Here is a 19,463-nt window from a genome sequence, read left to right as displayed (position 1 = left end):
GTTGATGTTTTGTGCTAAACTCGCATTTTCTGTTTGAAGGGAGAGTGGATGCCGCCTGTCTCGGTGGAGACTCGTGCTGTGGTTATATCATCTCTGTGATCCCTTCCAGCTCTTAGGCTTCGATCAGGTTTTGTTCCTGTCATTCTTCTAATATCCTCTCTTTTGCGTTAGCATCTAGAATTTTTATGGTTTTTCTCTGAGGTGTAAGTTTATCATAGGACTTCTTGGTCAATGGTAGTAAGCAAAGGAGAAAGAATAGAGAAAAAACCAGGAAAACTTATTTTAAGTTACAGTCCCAAAATCATCTGAGCATTATTGTTTTTCAAGACATATTGTTTAAGAAAAAAATTATAGACAATTTTACAAAGCACCAAGAAGTAAAAAGTATTCTGCCCAGAGATAACCACTGGGAACATTTTGATGGTAATTCTTCTAGCCTCTTAACCTGCATGCCCTATCAGAAGAAACTGGCCCCTTAATCTTAGACTTTTAGAAAACCTCTGATAATTTTTCTACATTAAAAGATAATTTTAAATATTATGCCCCTACCCCATTCCTAGAAAATTGAATGACTGCTTTGTTATTAATAACGAAGTATTCTAAAGACAGGAAACTAAGATTAGAGCTAGATTAAGAATCATTAAGAATTGGTATCAAAATTGAATCTTTTAAAATATTTGTATGATCATAATGTGGGAGCACCCAGTGAATTTCAGGTTTATGGATAAAAGTTCAAGTTATTGAATTTTCAAACATCTAAGTCTGGGCCAAGTATGATGAACTCAGTGATCCGATACACAGTCTGGAATACCAGTGTATGCTGTCTAGCAGCGTTCCAGCAGTTCACCCTTGTGCTGTGATATTATGGATGACGCTGTAAAATTTTAAAACCTATGTACACGTATGCCTGTGTATTTGCTGATCCTGTGAGGAGGAGGTAAAATATAAAAACTTAAAATGTTTCATTATTTTATAGCATCACATTTTTATACCCACAATTCCACCAGACATAGCCATTTACATGTCTCCATGATTCCTTTTACTCCATATCTATATATCTGTGTTTTGTGTAAACATTAGAATAATTTACCTTTCTGAGCGTGGTCCTAGTGAAGATTCTGATTCAAACAAAAATCTGCTACCACTAGGTAATTTGATATCCTAGCAAACAGCGAATTTCACCCATTCTATATAAAGTTGAATTTGTGTTCATGGCTGCAAATTTCAGGTAATGGAAATTAATCTCCACTAAATTTTTCAGATGTTTGCTGAGGCTTTGGATGTTAACTTAATAATTTGCACTGTCACTGGATTGTGCTATTTTCCACACGTTGTGACAGCATTTTGTATTGGAGAAACAAGGAGTAGTTACCTAATCACTGAAGGTTTCATGTTAAGAGACATGTGTGATGTGTGTTGGGACATTGACCTCACTCCTCTACAAATGTAAGTGAAGGGGCCAGGGTGTGAAAGTGTGTTTTGTTGTTGTTTTCTATAGGTCTGATCCAGGTTGAAGGGTCAGCTCAGGATCAGGACAAAAGACAATCTCCAGTGTGAGTTATCAAAGGAAGAGATGGGGAGCAGAAGGAAGGCAGCCATTGTCTTTTTCTTGTAAACCTGAAATTTTTCTTTCAGTTTCTTTTCAGTATCAGAGAAAAAGTGATTAAATGTACTTTTAAGTAGGAACTCTTTAAAATAAATGAGATCAGATGTATGTTTGTATGTGTGTGTGTGTGTGTGTGTATCTTCTTCAAAAGCTTGCCTTTTAAATTTAAGAAAGTGTATATAATTAAGATTTATTAATATTGTGAGGAAGGCAGAATAATCAGAGCCACTTCTAGAAAAACTGCTTTCTCAGCACTAACATAAAGCAGTCTCTTTCTTACCCCCCTGCCCTATCCCCTCATTTCTGATACGAATAGGATCATGTGTGATTTGAAAACACTTTCGGTCATCTCTTGTTCTGCTTTCATCCTTATAGAGGGCCTGTGTCTTCAAACGTCCAGAAAAAATGTGCTTTAATACAACAGACTTACTTGATCTCACTTCAGGTTTTCTCTTTCTGCCTCCAGAGTCCACCGTTGTGGTTTTAGGTTGACAGGTAACCCCGGAAGCCAGGAGACCTCTTGATTCTGACCGAGGCAGGTGGTTCTTTTTTCTGTCTTCAGCTATGTCTGGAAAATGTTTTGAAATACCAGGCTTATGTTATCATCTCAAGCATATTATACTTCCTGTGCCCCCTTAATGCATCAGTTTAAGGTTTGTGAACTCTGACCTATGTTGTTTATTCACTTTTCTGAGACTAACAGTTGCCAGCACAGCCTTCTATGTCCTCTCAAGGTGACTTCATTTTCTGCATTTCCAGCGACATCTACACTTTTGACAAACTACAGAATAACAGCCGGACAAGATCCTCATGTCATAATGCAGACTAGTGTTAGAAGGACTCTAGTGTCTGTGTAAGTTGTGATTATTTAAGTGGTTTGAGATTTAAATCGAGGTTATGAAATAGTTTTGTCAGGTGTTTAGAGTATGAAGAATGTTATGCAAATAATGTTATGTCTTCATTTCTTATTACTAGTATTTAAAAATCTGAACAATAGGAGGAATGGACATCTTAGAAGTCCTGCTTGTCATCTTGGTCTGACTTTGATGGTTCTGCTTTTAAGTTTCTGTCGGTTGTGCTTCATGTTTGTAGTGGTCCCTTCCAGCTGCAGAATTCTGTGTGTGTCTGATTAAACTCGCAGTGGCAGCACTTTGGAATGCTAACCTTAATGTCTCTGTGCCCATCCCCTGCCTCCCCATTTTTATTTAGTAAAGTTTATTTTTCAAAATGTACCATGGTGGGACCTGTTCATGCGTCTTTACTAGCAGCTGGGACATCTCCGCCTTTGGTGTTTCTGGTAGAAATTACTTGAACTCTGTGCTTTGAAGCCAGTTTAATGAGGCCTTTACGAAGGCGCTCCTGAGGGCTGCCCCCAGGGAACTGTGAACCTTCAGTCTCTCAGAGATGGCAGCGGGGGTTATAAGCTTGTAGTCGGGAACTTTCTTACAGAGTTTGTCTTACGTGACGTTGTCAAACAAAACTAGATTATTGAGCTTGTCCCAAATTTTGCCTTTGAATCACTTCTTTTTGGCCTTGCCTTCAGGTTTGTTCACCGGGTCTCTGTCTATCTTGACTCACTTCCCAGCGTCTCTCTTTCTCTTGTCACCCTCGGGTGGCATTGCAAAACTCGGAGAGGCTGCTACCACTGCAGCCATGCTAAGGTGTGGGACCAAGAAATGGTCCCCATCAGTCACAAAGTCAGGAACATTGTTTAGTTTCTTGTATATATTCAATATTTTCTTGAGAACTTACAAATTGCTTACCCTGGACTAAGGTAAAATGAACGTTAAGTAGGAAGAATGCAGAATCATCTCTTTTTCCCTGAACTTTTTCAAAAATATGTTTAATTATACTGCTTCTTAAAATTATAAAGCTATAATTATATATATATATATATAGTGTGTGTGTGTGTGTACATATATACAACATACCAATTATAAAGTGTATCTTAAGTGTATTTAATTTGTATTTTTAGTAACATGAACAGCTAATTTCAAAATCATAAGCCCTCTTAGAAGGGTAGATGGTATCATGGTAGCCAGTGTTTTTCTTTCTGGATGTTATATCTTAAATCCTAAGTGGTCATCTAATTCTAATTTCTATCTGCTGCCTGTTGTTATCAGGCTGGGTGGCTTTAGCATTGACTATCTTTGCTCAGGTGAAATTGCCGGATAAAATTGCTAATGACAGACACGATTCACGTTAGAATAGAAGAAATTATGGTTGAGCTATATAGTAAGTAGCTTCACTCATAAAGATACCCTGATTTAAATAAAATCATCAGAGTCTTTTTTACTAAATTTCTCTCTATAAAATTACTAATATCCACATACATGTTACACATACATTAATAAAACATACGTAAAGTATATTTCTGTTGTGGATCAGAGTTTTGTGTTACTCCAGCACCGTTCATTATGTTTTAATGCCACCTTGCTCTTACATCTCAGCTGCTGCTGAGCGCCAACGTATGTCCACGTTAGAGTGAATCAGACTAAGTTTTGACAGGCGAGTAGCTGGAGCACTGTGTAGTGAGTAGCGTCATTTAGTTGTTTTGAAACTTAGCGAACTTACGACTGAGAATGCCCAGAGGTACAGCCCTTCTCTCCTGTGAACTAACAGCCAGACTGTTTGTAATTTCCCGTGCTATTTAAAACAGGGTTCTCATGTATCAGCCATCTTCTGTAAGGGTGCCCAGTGTGACTTCGGTTGATCCTGCTGCTCTTCCGCCCTCATTAACAGACTACTCAGTACCATTCCACCACACGCCAATATCAAGCATGTCATCCGATTTGCCAGGTATGTGAAGCGTTGTTTGGTTTTTTTTAATCAAATTTTATCTTTTTATTTTTTTCAATCTTAATCTGTGGAGCAAATATAAATATTTTAAATAGAAATGTGAGAAAATTTGAAGGGTTCATGTAAATACAGTACCTGTTTTAAATATATCACATTCAGTTCCTGTCATTTTAACTATAATGCAATCTATGGATTCCTGCTGAGAGGAAATAAATAAGTAGGACACTAGGAAAATTTTGCAGAATTATTCCCCCTCATAGAGAATTTATATTCAGGGACTTTTTCTTGATTTACTGATCATGGAAGCTTCACAGGTTAGGGAGGATGTTTTTCATACCTTTTTTTAAGTAGTCCATCACTTCTTGGTAGCCCATCACTTCAGAATATAGTGGTGTATGGTGGGGTCAGTGTTGCCTTCCAGCTTTACCCTGTGAAAATAGGGTCAACCTGCTGCTTCCCCAGAGCACTGCTGATATGTAGGGACACCTTTCATGGATATATTAACTCAACGGGTAAAAACTTCAAGACTACTTGAATTACCAAGACTTATGCAACCAAGGCCATATTATAAAACTTAACCTTCCCCCCCCCCCCACTCTTCTTCCCTCCTTCCATAGCCATTGTTTCTGCAGACTTTTTTTTTTAATCAAATTTGAGCAACTTAGAATCAGTGACTCTTAAATTTGTGACTTCCCTTCTCTGTGAATGCCCCTTTTAGTGGGAATACAGCGACCTCCTCCTGTTACTAATTTTCTTTTCTGGATTTACAAACTTAATTTTGACCTGTGATTTATTCTTTTACCCTTCTTGATAAGGTCTTTATTTTCAGCCCACTGTATATTCTGTTGGACAAAATTTGTGTTGTTGAAACAGTTGACAGTTGTGTACTCGGGCCCAGTATAATTTTGCCACTTGAAATTTGTTCAGAGTTTATTCAGTTTGAATAAAATTTAATGGAAAAGAATAGACTAAAAATAGTATCCATCAAAAAAAGTTTAAAATACTTTTTACTTCTCAAATACGTTTACTCCATATGTACTTCGGGAATTGGCATTTTAAAAAATTATTTGTAAACCCAGCAAACACCGATGATAAAGTATTTATTGTGTACAAAGCTTGATGCTGAGGTACAAGTGAGGTCTCATGGTCCATAAGAAAGATGGAAACTCAGAGATTCTTAATTCCCAACTGCCGTATTTTGCTTTAACTGTGGCTAGTTGTAAATGAAGTTAAGGAGTGTTCATTTGTCATCTTAGTGTATATTATAAACAAGCATTCCAGAAGGATTCATTTTCTAAGGATTTTGAATGAAAAATTAATTCTGAAAAAAGGAATGAACATACTCTGTTTACTGAGTGACTCTGGCCATTTAGCCGTAGAATAGATACAACGTACAAGTCACTTGCTCTGTCAGTTTTCAGGTTATGTGAGTTTGGATGAATTTTTAATTTCAGAGAATTTACATTATTTCAAAATTGGGGCATAAAGTAAGACTGTTTATTTGATAACATGTGCGGATTTGAGGAAAATGCAGAAAAATATGGTAACTGTATTTCATAAAATACATTTTAAGCTGGTATTAAGGAACTAAGACTAATATCTTGGGCTGATTATTAAAATGTAGAAATGCTATCTTATCAATTGATAAACTGCATAGACTGCGATCTGTTGTACTTAAGAAGAGTTACCAGTTTATCGTCATTTATGAATTATGTAGCAGTTACTACACCTAAATAGTTTTTACTTTGGTTCTACTGTTAATGTGCTCTTTTGTAATTAGTAATTACTTTGGGGTTTTTGGTGCATACTTTTGATGTAATTAGTCATACTGTACAGTTTTGATACTTATAAATTTAATAGTTTATAATAAAATATTAACTAGAACAGCAAGAACGGAGAGCTGACAGACTTTTACTACATTTCTTAACATTCCTTTTAAAAATCATAAACATGAATCTTCTGAATCTGCAGGAGAACAAAGAAGAAATGATATTAATAATGAATGGCAGCTTGGAACATCTTCTGATACTGTGCAACAGTGAATGCAAAATAAATAATTTGTATTTATGGAATGGAAAACAGCTTGATTATTTCACGAAAAAATATGACTGCCTTATTATCGGTAGTGCCATATTGTCAGGTGTGAATGGTGCCCAAAAGTTGTATCATTAAGATTTGGAAATGCTAAACATTTACATATTTAATCATGTAGCGATTATGTTTTGTTAAAGTTCATGGCTCAAGTAAGGAAAATGTGTTGTTATTAATAAGACTAATGTAGAGTCAGTTTGACATCAAGAAACATTTAAAATCTAAAAACTACAATTCAGTTCGTATTAATAAAAACCATACCATCAGAATTTTTAACACTACCTGCTTTTCAGTTAAAAATAATTGAGCATTTTCAACCATAAAATATTTAAGAGGCCCTAAAAATGTATCAGTACAACATATCATTGCAGTTGAAATGGTGAAATAAGAAAACAGCATTTTACTAAACTTATAAAATAAGGCAGTAACATTTTAATCACTATTCATGAAACTTTATGTATTTCATGTATAAGAGTTTCAGTAGTCTGCTTACAAAGTATAATTGCAAGACTTTGATAATAGTTTAAAGTTTTTTGCTAGAAGGAATAACATCTGAAATACTATATCAAACTTCAGTGTTACCGTTTGAGAAAAAATGGTTTCAGTGAGAAATATTTACATTGAAACATTATTAAATTTTGTATAGATAGCGTCTGTAATGCTAGGGGAACAATGAATGGGTTTCAACCAAAATTTTAGAAAATGCTATTTATTTAATATGGCATTGTGTAAGTCACCATATTCAGTTAATCCTGAATGAGGTGTCAAAAGATACAGGTCAGGTAATCTCTTAAAATCTTTTATCAGTAGACTGTATACAATCTACTGCACACACGAAATACTTGTCAAAGAGAATTACAGTACCTCTGGAGAGCTGGGAACTGAAATAATGAAAATACGGAGACACTTGGCACCTTGATGGGCAGCCTTCAGTGCTAGAGCTGCAGAGACAGGTTGAAAGTTCTATCACGCCTACGTATTTATTTAAATTGAGGTCATGAAATGGGACTAAACATTTAGAAAATGTTTGGATTCAGTATATGGTCTTCCAGCAGAAACAGCAATACTTTCTGTAGCTTTATTAAGAAAGTTTCACTTAGTCAAATGGACTGAGTGATTCAACAAACATTAAAAGTGATTGAACATATAAAATTAAACTATTCAAAGCAGAAGGTATTATATAAAGAAAGATGTTATATACCATTTGAAGCAAAACAGTTAATAAAATTGAGCCAATTGATTAAATGACATGCCAGTAAGCTATTTTTGTGACTTAGTCGATGATAGAAATGTTGACTGTGTAAAACTCTCAGAAGGTATTATAAGGGCTAGACAACTTTTGTATTACTGTTCAGCTGAAGCAGAGAGAGGATTTACTGGACAGTGTAATTAATGTGAAGAGAAGCTCTGCGTATCTGAGATGTCACCTCCTTGTTACCAGTTTAATGGGGAGCTCCTGGGAAAAGTCTGTTGTGATTCCCTTTCTTTGTCCAGTGTTGGCTCAGACCTTGCTGTGTCATAGTGCTAGTGACAAGCTTGTGAAATGAAAAGTCGTATCAGCAAGTCTCAAAAATGCTTTAGAAGTTGGATGACTTCTTTCAATTGATTGGTGCTACGGCTGTATTTCTTGATACGTATTTTTTTATCATACCTTTATTTAGAGATTATAAAGGAATACATATACTTTAATATTTTGAGTTATAAATTGTTCACACTGGCTACTCAGTATCTTAAATATTTCCCACTGACATTCTCCACTTAGAGTAACAGTCTAGTATCCGACAACACTCTTGTGTGATCGTTATATTTGAGGTGGCATTGACTCCTGACATATAAAAATTCATTGAATGAACAGAAATTGGCCTGTCTTCGTAACCTATACCTGCTGTGTGATTTTTATTATTTTTTTTCAATTTTGAAATTTAGTCAAACAGGTCTAGGGGACCTGAACTTGAAGTTAATTGCTAGACTTTTCAGACCTGAAATTATTATTCACTGTTACAACTTCAGTATTTCAAAACAGTATTACTGGGCAACCTTTACCACATTCCTGTTTCTAAAGCATCATCGGAGAAGCCCAGATGTTTGGTTTAGAAAACTGCATTAGCTTATAACCCAGTAAACCTTGGTAAGATTTAGCATGTTAGTGAGCATCAGTTACCAAGTGCTTGCTTTGTGCAGAGCGTTGAGCTGTGTACTTACTACTCTTGTTGTGGGAACAGGGAGATGGAAGGCTGTCCATGAAACAGACATCTCTCTGTCTAAGAAGTAGTATTTTAGGTGAAGCTCAATGTGGTGTACGTCTAAAAAATAAATGTGAAGTATCTGAAGAGTCTAAGTATGTTTTTTTTAATGATCCAAATCCAGATCATTATTTCTTCATCTTATGGCTTCTCATTGTGCTGAGTGATGAAGGAGGAAAGTTTGTTTTGACTAGTTCTATTTATCTGAAAACTTTTGGACTGCTCCCTGTAAGTCTCTGGGAGGTGGTTTTTCCAGTTGTTTTGGCAGGAAATATGTTCACTTTTGCATTTTATGTGCATTAAATGTCCTGAAAGAGCCTGGTCGTGGTATAGCTCTTGCCTACAGCAGAATGGTAAGAACTTAGCCCAAATGTTTAATGACTTACGATAAGTAAAAAATGATTTGGGGAAATAATTCTTGTCTCCAAAATACGAGACACCTATTAACAGAGCATTTTTGTTTTAGGTTTGGATTTTCTTTCCCTTATTCCAGTTGACACCCAGGTATGTATCCTGAATTTAAGCAACTAATTTGTATGTGATTGTTGGTTGTGTCATACTAACTCAAAATGACCAGTTGCATAAAATCAGGACAGTCACCTCTCAGTTACTTAAATTGATGGAAAGGAAGTATATAAATATTTCACAATTTTACTGGTGGGATAAAATTGCTATTTTTCCATTTATATTTCAGCCTTAATACTGAAATTTTAAATTCGATTTTGTTTAGTCTAATATAATCAGTTAGCATTCCTTACAAGCATTTGAGTGATTAAGATAAGGAGAAGCAGTGCTAGATGACTGGAGGTTAAAACTTTACGGAGATTAAAAAAAAAACTTTACAGAGATAATTTGTTAAACACTTGTTCTATATAGAGAAGTTAGCCGAAACTGATTAAACAGACTGAAGCATTAGCTTGATTCTCCCTTGTTTTTGCAGGCAGGCAGATTCAGACTTTGGGGATGCCCTGATGTGAAATTGTTATAAACCAGTCCTTCCTGTTTTCTCCGTCAGGGATAAACTCTTAGTATCCCAGCCTCCCAACGTGAAGGCCTTGGCAGTGAGCATGGACTCTACTGATAGGCTTAGAGCAGAGGAGGAAAAGGCATGGGAAAAGCAGAAGGGGGAAGCAGGACAGAGAAGGAGACTTGGAGAGCAGTGTTGAGAGTAGGGAGGGGTAGAGGAAGAACTGTGGACCACTGCTTCAGAGGCTGCTCAGAATCCGCTCGCCCCAGGTCTCGCCTCCGCTTCCTGGTCCAGCACTCTGTGTCTGAGCACGCAAGCAGCCCTGGAAACGGGGGCCCCAGGTGGTGTGCCCAGATTGAGGGGTTTCTTCTTCTCACCCCGAGCTGACTTTGTTTCATCAGTAGTTTCAAAAGCCACAAAGTGTCTATTTTCCTAGGAGATAGATTCTTCAGGCTTAAAGTAGTACTGATTTGTATGCGAACCGTCCTATTTTTAAAAAGTGACCTTGGAACCGAGAGGAGTTTGTTTTTCTAGGGCTGTTTGGCATGCTTGGTGTCAGCCAAATGAAGGGTGAGGTGGGGCCTTTAGTTTTGCTTGGAATCCTTAGATTTGATCTGCTTTACCTCCGTATTTCTCCCTTATCCCGGTTATCCTTGGACGGATGTGTTCAGATTACACATAAAGGATGTAGAGTTAATAAATTGGCTGCAACCTGAGTATTGTTAAGATTTCAAAGCATAGAGGCTATTGATGGCAAGGCTGTATTTGGCATTCATTTTATGAACCAGAAAGGGGACCTTTCTCCTACTAGGCAGTCAGAAACTGCCTGCGAGCTAGTAGCAATAAAATGTTAAATCTGGGGGCTTCTTCCAGATTCTTGTCTTAATTTTAGTGGAAAATTAGAAGTTGATTTGATTTTAAAGTTGTTTAATACCTGATAATGCAACTCTCTTTAGAGCTTCTTAGAAGCTCTTCAGGAGCTTCTCCCCCTTTACCAGTGTCCCTGGGAGCTCTCTGTGCCTGGCATTCATTTTATTGGTGAACCAAGGCAATTGTCCGCCCTAAACTTGAATCACTTTTTGAAAGGCAGCCTGGAGTTTAGTCGTTGCTCTTCTGCCGCCTGGCAGCCTTAAACGTGAGGTGGTGATTCCCATCTTACGATCTTTTTGAAGATCACGTAGTCTAAACAACTTCAGTTTTTTAATTTCTGTTCTTAATATCTCTGATCATAGGCTGAAAAATATATAGAATTGATAATATTGGTCAGATATCCTTACTGATCTTTTTTTATACAATCTAAACACAAACTTAGGACCTCTCTTGTAGTATATACAGGACCTCGCTTATCTCACTAAAGTCAGTGCAGTTGTTTCTTACATAAAATATTTTGTGGTGATATAAAATAAAGCTTTTAACTCTGTCTCTCTGTTCCTCCTGGCCAATATTAGAGTACTAACCTCAGGTTGGAATTTGTTTGGAAATCAGCAACTCAGATGTTAAGGAAACTAGAAGTATGAACTCTTAGAGAGGGTTGTCAAGCAGACATCTCAAAGGAAGATTAGATTAGATAAGATCTCATCTCCTTTAAGACTTATCCCAAAGTTTTGTGAATACTTGTGGTAATTCTCGTTCTGAGCATCCTGTGGTAATTAGCTACCGTGTAGTCTCAATATTAGTGTCTGCTGCCTTCTGGTTACCCAGGTACTGTTACATGTATGTACAGAGGAGTCAGCTGCTGCTTTTCTGCTGATCAGTCTTAATATTGCTGAAGGGTGTGATTAATATTAAATTTTGAAAGAATTATTGAATTTTGCATTAGAATTTTTGCTTAATACCATTAAAGATAAGTATTACCCTTTTACAGTGTGCTTTAAACCTGGTATAAATACATTTAGTGAACAGGTTCTCTTTGAGACTAAGTTATGAGTCGTAATTCTGGGGCCAGTATTTAGTATTAAATAACTTCAATTATTGTTGACTTTGTACTTGTTCCTTCATAATTTAGTCAACAAATTCTGTCAGTTTTGAGAGAATCAAGAAAATACTGCGCTCACTAGTAAATATTAAATTCATGCCACCTTCCATCCAAAGATGTGAAGTTTTGAGGAACGTTTAAACCCCACTGGGATTTAAATATGTGACTATCGCTTGTGCATACCTAACAATTTCTAGTCTCTTTATTTAAAAATCAATGTAGCCTCTTCCTCATCGGCATCATTGTTTGTTTCAAGCAGTACTGTCCTCCTATGTTTTTGGATAGTCTCACCTCACCCTTAACAGCAAGCAGCACGTCTGTCACCACCACCAGCCCCCATGAGAGCAGTACTCACGTTAGCTCGTCCAGCAGCAGGAGCGAGCCGGGGGTCATAGCCAGCAGCGGAAGTAACATTCCTGACGTCATCTCGTTGGACTAAAGGAGGACTCACTCGATTCTGGGAATCATTCGTCAGAACCTCCCTTTCTTGGATCTCTGGTCCGTGGAAGCTATTTTTTTGGTAACAATTACTTTGATATTTATTGAAATGTCAGACGGATTCTTTTGCCTTCTGAAAGATGAACACAAATGACTACAGCAAGAACCACATGACATGCGAGGATTTTTCCTATTCATGCTGTGCTCTGAGCATCCGATGTGTTCAGCCATTTAACTGTGTCTTCAGAGATGGATTTCAGTTTCACGTGTTACTGGACGGATTCTACAAATCAGTTAATTTTTTTGTTGTTGTAGTAAACAGCAATAAAATTATGTAAATATTCAAGTAAACTTTTTTCTAATTAAAAAGATGTAATCAATGATTCTAAAATGACAGCAACTTTTGTTTAACCTGATGTGAAGGAAAAATACATGGAAAGAAGTTATGTTTGCCGAATGAGTCCTTTCCACAGAGATTTGTTCTGTTTTCGTTGAAGTAATGAAGCCTTCATACGTGCCCAAAGCTTGGGTTTCACTTTTTTTTTCCTGCAGCTCTACTCTTCTTCCTGATTCCATCAAAGAAAAATGGCCTTTGTGTTAAGCATTTTCCCTGGTTTTCGTTTAATTTTGATATTGTGTGCCGATGGATGCGGAGTGAAGTTCTGGGATTGGCTGCTGTTCACGAGTGTTTATGTTGAAGAATGCTATGCAGAGTCTGCCCTGTGTATGTTATTTTTGGTAATTGTACATTCTCATTCTAGAGATTTCTATAAATTGGGAGCTTACCTTCTCAAAACAAATTTTCTGCAGCCATTGAGTGAAATGTTTTTGGAGTAGGGTGTGGCTGGAGTGTTAGGATTCTGTTCACACTGTCCGGAAATACTGAGAGCTTGGAGACAATGGAAGAACAGATCTAGGGGCAGTAGGGATAACAAAGTTTAATATCTTCCCAAGAACTTCTTTTGCTCATGCGTTTTATAGAATAATATACAAATCTGCATTGAAACTTGTCAGTTCAGTAACACTGACAAAGGAAACATATTTTAGATCTCCTGTTTCTCATAGCAGTGATCTTCAAACTTGAACAAACAATTACAGGGGTTGGGGATGGCATCAGATTTCCTTTTCTTTTTTTCTTTTAGAAGGAAGTCTTTCCTGTAACCACAAAAAGACAAAACAGAATTGGAAGTGTTTGAATATAAGAAAGGATTGCAGAGGATGGGCCTGAAACCCACATTGAAAACCACTCTTACTGTGTGATTTTAAGTCTCTCAGGAAACTGAGTTTTACCCTTAGAGAAACATTTTTTATCCAAATTTTCTATTCTCCTTTGCTTCATTTGGCTTCCTAAATCATTTTTGAGTTCTCAAGGAGTTAATACTTCCCTAATGTTTAGCTTTCTCTCCCTAAGCTGTATCTACTTTAAAAATAAACCTTTTTGTTTTTAATAAAATGATTAATCTGATTTTTCAAACTGAAGTGCCCAGATGAAGAGTCTGCCTGTTTCAGTTAGAATAGGAAACACACTGCTTCAGGTCTGGTGCGGCTTCAGGAGCTGACTGGTCACTGCTTGGGTTTTTGTTTTTTTTTTTTTTTTTTTTTTTTTTTTTTTTTACACTTTCTCAAGTTTTCTTGGCCTCTGTGCTCTTTTTGTACTGATTTAATTCCCTGTCATTTTCTGCATCATCCTTTCTTCAGCTGCATCATCCCCTTAAGTGTTTTATCCCTTTCGGAGAGCTGCTTATTATGAAAAACACGGAAAACAAACCTGCATCTTCTCACAGTAGTAACATAGTTGCCCGTTTGACCTTCTTTGTCCAAGTTACAGCTCTTTGGTCCAGACACAGAATTTCTTCCTAGTAACATTTTATGTCGCTGCTCTAAATATGGATGCAAGTTCTGCTAACTCTGTAATCAGATAGAGAAAGGAAACTGATTTGTGTGGTATAATTTGTTAATAAAGAAATGCTGTATATTTGTTATCATTTTGTTACCCTTTGGATTCTCAGAGACCCTCCCCTCCCCAGTTTAACCAACGAAGTTTTCTAAGGTAAATGAGAAAATTAATAGAAACGAGTTAATTTACTTGGTCCTTGTAGGTGGTACCTCTGTGCTTTTACAGCTGGGCTTTGTTTCCTGTTCACTATTTTACGCGAACAGTTTTATTGCTCATTTTTGGTGCTTTCCCCTGAATTACGTCAGTTTTTAATTTATCTCATGCAGGCGACTAACATTTTTAAAAATATACTTTTAAGTTTATAATCTTAAAATTGGGACTTTTGTGTATGTGTCTTTGAAGATGAGTACTTTTCTTTATGCTTTTGGCCCTGTGACAACAGCGTGCTTATTAAGCCATTGTCCTTTGTTTCAGTACAGTCACTAAATATTTCTAGTAAGACCCTGACTTTGTAGCAGTTTCTCTTACTAGCCCAGCTGTCTGCTCAAACAAGTGTGATTCAGTTTCAGAGGAGGTCATCTATAGCTTTTACTTAGATGTCAGCCAACCAGTGGTTATGTTTAAGGAAAGAAGCTGCAATTACGAGTCTGTCATTTACACTCAGCCGACCTGTTTCTTTCATCTTTATTCACATAGAAACGTTAAGGGATTTCCTTCTTTGGTAACTCCTGCAGTGTGTTGGGTGCCAAGTCTCGCTTCACACCTAAGGTCTACTTGAACTTCACTAACTTTCTGACCCTTAGGTGAGCCACTTCAGGGCTTTGTTTCCATTTCTACCCAGAAGGTATAAACACTTAGTATCTGTCATAGGATAATTATAAAGGCCAAACAGAACAATAGAGGTAAATTGAAGCTTATGGGACATCTATCTGGTAATCAGAAAAGCTAGAATGAAAATGCCATGCTTAGGTGAGAGATTGTGAGTATAAATAAGGAGAACCATAACTCTTGGTATAAGACAAGTTCTCCTGGGCTAGAATCTTAAGGAATTTAAAAAAAAAAAAAAAAGGTAAAATGTCAGATTTTAGATGAATGATACTCAACAGAGCTTATTCTGACTTTAGATTCAGTCCTTTCAGACATTCTCCCTTTTCATCAGTCCTGGACGTTCGTCATTTAGTAACCAACTTGTCTGCTTTTCTTCTGCCAAAAGGTATTCATTAGTTAACAGTCTGTTTTTGTAAGTAAAGTTGATTTTTGCAAAGCAGCAGTTCTCAGGTATGCCCTTTCTCCCCAGCCCCCAGTGGGTAAACACACATACACACACAGCGGTTTCATTTTTTTCCCCCACCCAAGTAAACACTTTTAGTTTTCTATTCTTTTTCTACTTGGAAAATGTCAAGCCGTGTGCCATTTAAACTTGGGTCTGACATAGTGTTTTGTGGCCCTGGGCCTCTGGGTTGTGGAGTTGTCATTTAGATCAGTGACCGATGACTAGACCTGGCTGACCACCTATTTCCTGTAGCAGTTCTACGTGAATGTGGTAAAACTTGTGGAAACAAATTTAATAATTTCTCTGCCTTTTTAAGAGTCTGATGCTCCAGTCAGATGGATGACTGGTTTGTAAGCCCCCACTTTGTTGTTAGGACCCACGCTCCGATTCCCAGCAGAAACAAACAAAGCTACATAAAAATGCCCATTTTTCTTTAGTGCTTGCCTGATTCAGTACTGTTCTGGTTTTTTCTGTTTACGTTAGTGATACATGCTTCTGTGAGAAATCTAGGTAATACAGAAAAGGGGGGAAGCACCGTATTTCTTGCCAGTCTTTGCTACTAGTGTATGATTTTATATAGTTTCATTCATTCTCAGTATAATTTGTGTCTTGATTTTGTTCTCAGGCTACAGGCATTACTCCACGTCATTAAAAACTTGTGTGGATGCTGCCTCCCTGTTAGCTTTGCCCGCTGGACGCTTTAGCTGCACCTCATGGTGCAGTGTTACAGAGCACGTCTCTGCACAGGAATTACTTCCCTAGGATAAATTCCTAGAGGCGGAATTTCTGAGTTGAGGGTTATTATAAATATGTAGTTTTTGATTCATATCACTTTTCCAAGTGGCTTTACTAATTTGTACTCCAGCCGTTTGGCATGAGAGGACTGTCTAACCATGTTTTCCAAGATTATGGACCATTTGTCCCTGCAGACGTCTGCGTCGAGACCCTCTCTCCCTCCTGAGCCTGGGGGTCTGGGCTGACTGATCTGGAGATGATTGGCAGAGATTTTCCTGGGGTGTCTCGGTTTCAAATATATCTATCTGATACGTTCCAGAAATACCTACACAAGGATACCGAATGATTTTTCACTTAGTTTTACTTGTACTAGTCGGAAGTAGCCCATTTTCCATTTTTAGTTAGAAAATCTTTTCTTCTTTTCTTTTTTTTTTTTTTTTTTGGAAAACTTTGTGCCTGGGGCCAGCCCCTAGTAGCCAGCTCTTTTCCTCTTCCCATGTGCTTCACTTCGGCCTTTCTCAGTTCCCAGCGCCAGGGTCTTCTGAGCCAAAAGCAGTCCAGCTCAAACTGGAAAAGTGATAAGGCTAGTCAAGTGTTCAAAAATCAGGAATTCTTAACCTACCAACAGATGTGCTGAGAATCTTACAAAATGTCACATTCCTTACCACAGCCCTTCAAGGGAAGTCGTAGTGTCTCCATTTTGCAAATGAAGAAACATTAAATTTCGCAGTGGACTTGGGAATCTGAAACAGACCTACCTCAAAAGCCTTCTGACTAAATTGAAGTGACCCTGGTCAGGTGGGCTATTTAGGAGACTGATGGGAATCTAGACAAAATTAGGAAAAACTGATTTCAGATAATGGCCACAGGGATAAGGAAATAGTGGATACTGGAGCCATTTCAAAGGAAAACTCCAAGATTCATGTCTGAGTAGATACAGGAGTTAAGGGCTGAGTCCCTTTCTCAAGCCAGTGGTGCTGTTACAGAGACAGGAGGCGGTTAGAGTGGATGTTAGTCATTCAGGGAAGACAATGGTGAGTTTGATGTAAGTGTGAGATTTCAGAAAGGAAGCGTCCAAGAAGCTCATGCTTGTTTCCTGCAGGCTTCCCCTGCCCCCATTTTCACCTTCACTTGCCTCCCGTCTGTATCTATTCTAGTCACTCCCAATTGCCTACCCACCCTCCCTTCCTCCCTAAACCCCACCTGGCTGCGTCTCCATCTTTTCATTTGATTTTTCTCTTAATGGCCTTCCCACCGCAGATGTGGCTGTCCCCCGAAGTCCTGCCGTGCCCCGCGGCTCTCCCCGGTGTGCGCTGTCTTCAGGCTCCACATGTCTCTGGAGGCGCTGGCTGCTGCCCTTCCTCTCTATTGTGATTTCTAAATTTCTCCTGAGGCTTCTGACAAAAAATCTGCCCCTTTGCAGCCCATGCTGAGAACTTACACTTCCGGTGACCTGTACGCTTATCGAGTAACGTCCTGATCACTCCCTTTGATCTGCTGAAGACCTCACTTCCTGGCTCACAGTGTATCTTACCATCTCTAATTCTGTTGTCTTCTCAGTATCCTCATTGATCTGGTGGATGGTCCATCCAACACTTCAGCCAGTGAGATTTTTGGTTACCTCACCTCCAACATTTTGTTCCATTGAAACTCCCTACCACTATTTCACCCTTTCTGTTTTCCTCTGTACTCTTTGTCCAACTTAGACTTGGCCCTTCGTTACCACAGCCTTCAGCATAATCTCAGAGCCCTTTCTCAGAGTCACCCACCAGTCCTTTGACATGGCATTGCGCTGTTCTTCTGCCCATTCTCATCAATGTATACACGTGTCGGCACTCCTTTTTTTTCTTGTTTTACTTGAAACATGGTTGATGTACAACAGTATGTTAGTTTCAGGTGTGCTACATGATTTGACATTTGCAAACGTTATGCAAGGGTCACCGTGATAAATGTAGTAACCATCTGTCCCCATACAAAGTTATAATAATACTGACCATATTCCTTATGCTGTATGTTTCATCCCTGTGGCTTATTTATTTTATAACTAGAGGTTTATTCTTCTTAACCAGCCATTAGTTCTCTGAGTCTGCTCTCGTTTCATTTGTTTCTTTAGGTCGCATATAAATGACATTTGTCCTTCTCTGCATTGTTTCACCTAGTGTAATTAATACCCTCTAGATGTCTGTTAAAAATGACAAAATTCCTTTGTTGTTGTTAATAGCTGAGTAATACTCCATCTTCTTTACCCATTCATCTACTGACGGGCACTTAGGTTGCTTCCATATTTTGGCGATTGCAAATAACAGCGTAGTGATCATGGGTGCACAGGTATCTTTCTGAATTCATGTTTCTTGCTTTCTTCCAGAAGCGGAATTGCTGGGTCACAAGGTGGTTGTTTTTAAACTTTTTGAGGAGCCTCCGTACTGTTTTCCATAGTGGCCACACCTACATACGGCCCCACCAGCAGTGCGTGAGGGTTGCCGCACCCTTGCCGACACTTTTGTTTTCTTTTTGGTGATAGCCTGCCCCTCCTTTTCTAACTACACCCTTCTCAGCAGGTGATGCTGCTTCCTGGCTTCCTTTTTCCAGTCTCAGAGGGTGAGGTCGGCCAGAGGCCAGTTTAGCCATGTGAGCCTTTGATTCCTCTGTAACCTTCAGGACCTTCCTCTATCAGACTTTCCCTCTTTCCTCCATGTCCTCCCCCTCTCTGCTGCTGCTTTTGGCTTAAAAAAAAAAGTATCAAGTCATCACATATTTGCAATCCTATTGCATATGCCAGGCACTGTATCAGGCACTTGGAACACAGGATAGATAGATGCCTACCTCTACCACAGTTGTAATCCAGTCAAATATGCAGATAAGTGAATAGGGAGATGGCAGTGCAGTGGTAAAAGGCGGGGCGCGGGGTGCTGTAGAGCACACAGGTGGCGGGGACTGAAAATGTTCAGAGCAGCTGGAAATGTGCTAAGGACTGTTAGAAGAAGTATGTAAGGAATCATGAAAGGCCTTGTCAAGCGTCATGAAGTCATTGAAGAGTAGTCACGGTCATTCACAGTAATGAGCATCTGCGGGGTTTGGTGTGATTATCTCCATTCTACAAATGTGGAAGCAGATTCGGAGACGGTAGGTGACTTGCCTAAGGTCTAGTAGCTTGTAAGCGGGGAGCCAGGCTTCCTACCCAGTTTTTCACTGCCTTCTCAGAGAGGCCTTCCCTGACCATTCTATCTCAAACGTATCCTTGTCCCATCACTGTTGAGATCCTAATGGCACATTGCACAGCCTGTGTCTGTTTTATGTATTAGTTCTGTGTGTTGTCTGTTTCCTCTACTAGATTGTCAGCTCCATGAGGGCAGGGGTGATATCTTACTTCACTTGCATCCGGAGCCTAACATGGTATGGTGCATAGTAGGTGCTCAATAAATATTTCTGAATGAAGAAA

General features: G+C 38.4%; 1 protein-coding gene and 1 pseudogene across 3 annotated transcripts in view; one reads left to right on the top strand and one right to left on the bottom strand.

The window, feature by feature from the left end:
* Positions 1-19,463, top strand: part of PIAS2 (protein inhibitor of activated STAT 2) — a 73,098-nt gene extending 53,635 nt beyond the window's left edge. Inside the window, exons 12-14 of one of the 3 annotated variants that reach the window (XM_031441975.2) lie at positions 4,266-4,405; positions 9,206-9,243; positions 11,967-19,463. In XM_031441975.2, coding sequence (XP_031297835.2) covers positions 4,266-4,405; positions 9,206-9,243; positions 11,967-12,023 — 235 coding nt within the window. In that variant the 3' untranslated portion in view covers positions 12,024-19,463. Of the gene's footprint in view, positions 1-4,265; positions 4,406-9,205; positions 9,244-11,937 lie in introns of all 3 variants that reach the window. The other 2 variants (XM_031441973.2, XM_031441974.2) reach the window with 2 other exon arrangements.
* On the bottom strand, positions 2,855-3,225 carry LOC135319522 (small ribosomal subunit protein eS25-like; annotated as a pseudogene).

This window comes from Camelus dromedarius, chromosome 28, assembly GCF_036321535.1.
Source record: "Camelus dromedarius isolate mCamDro1 chromosome 28, mCamDro1.pat, whole genome shotgun sequence".
Classification (NCBI taxonomy): domain Eukaryota; kingdom Metazoa; phylum Chordata; class Mammalia; order Artiodactyla; family Camelidae; genus Camelus; species Camelus dromedarius.
This window is presented reverse-complemented; position numbering and strand designations above follow the sequence as displayed.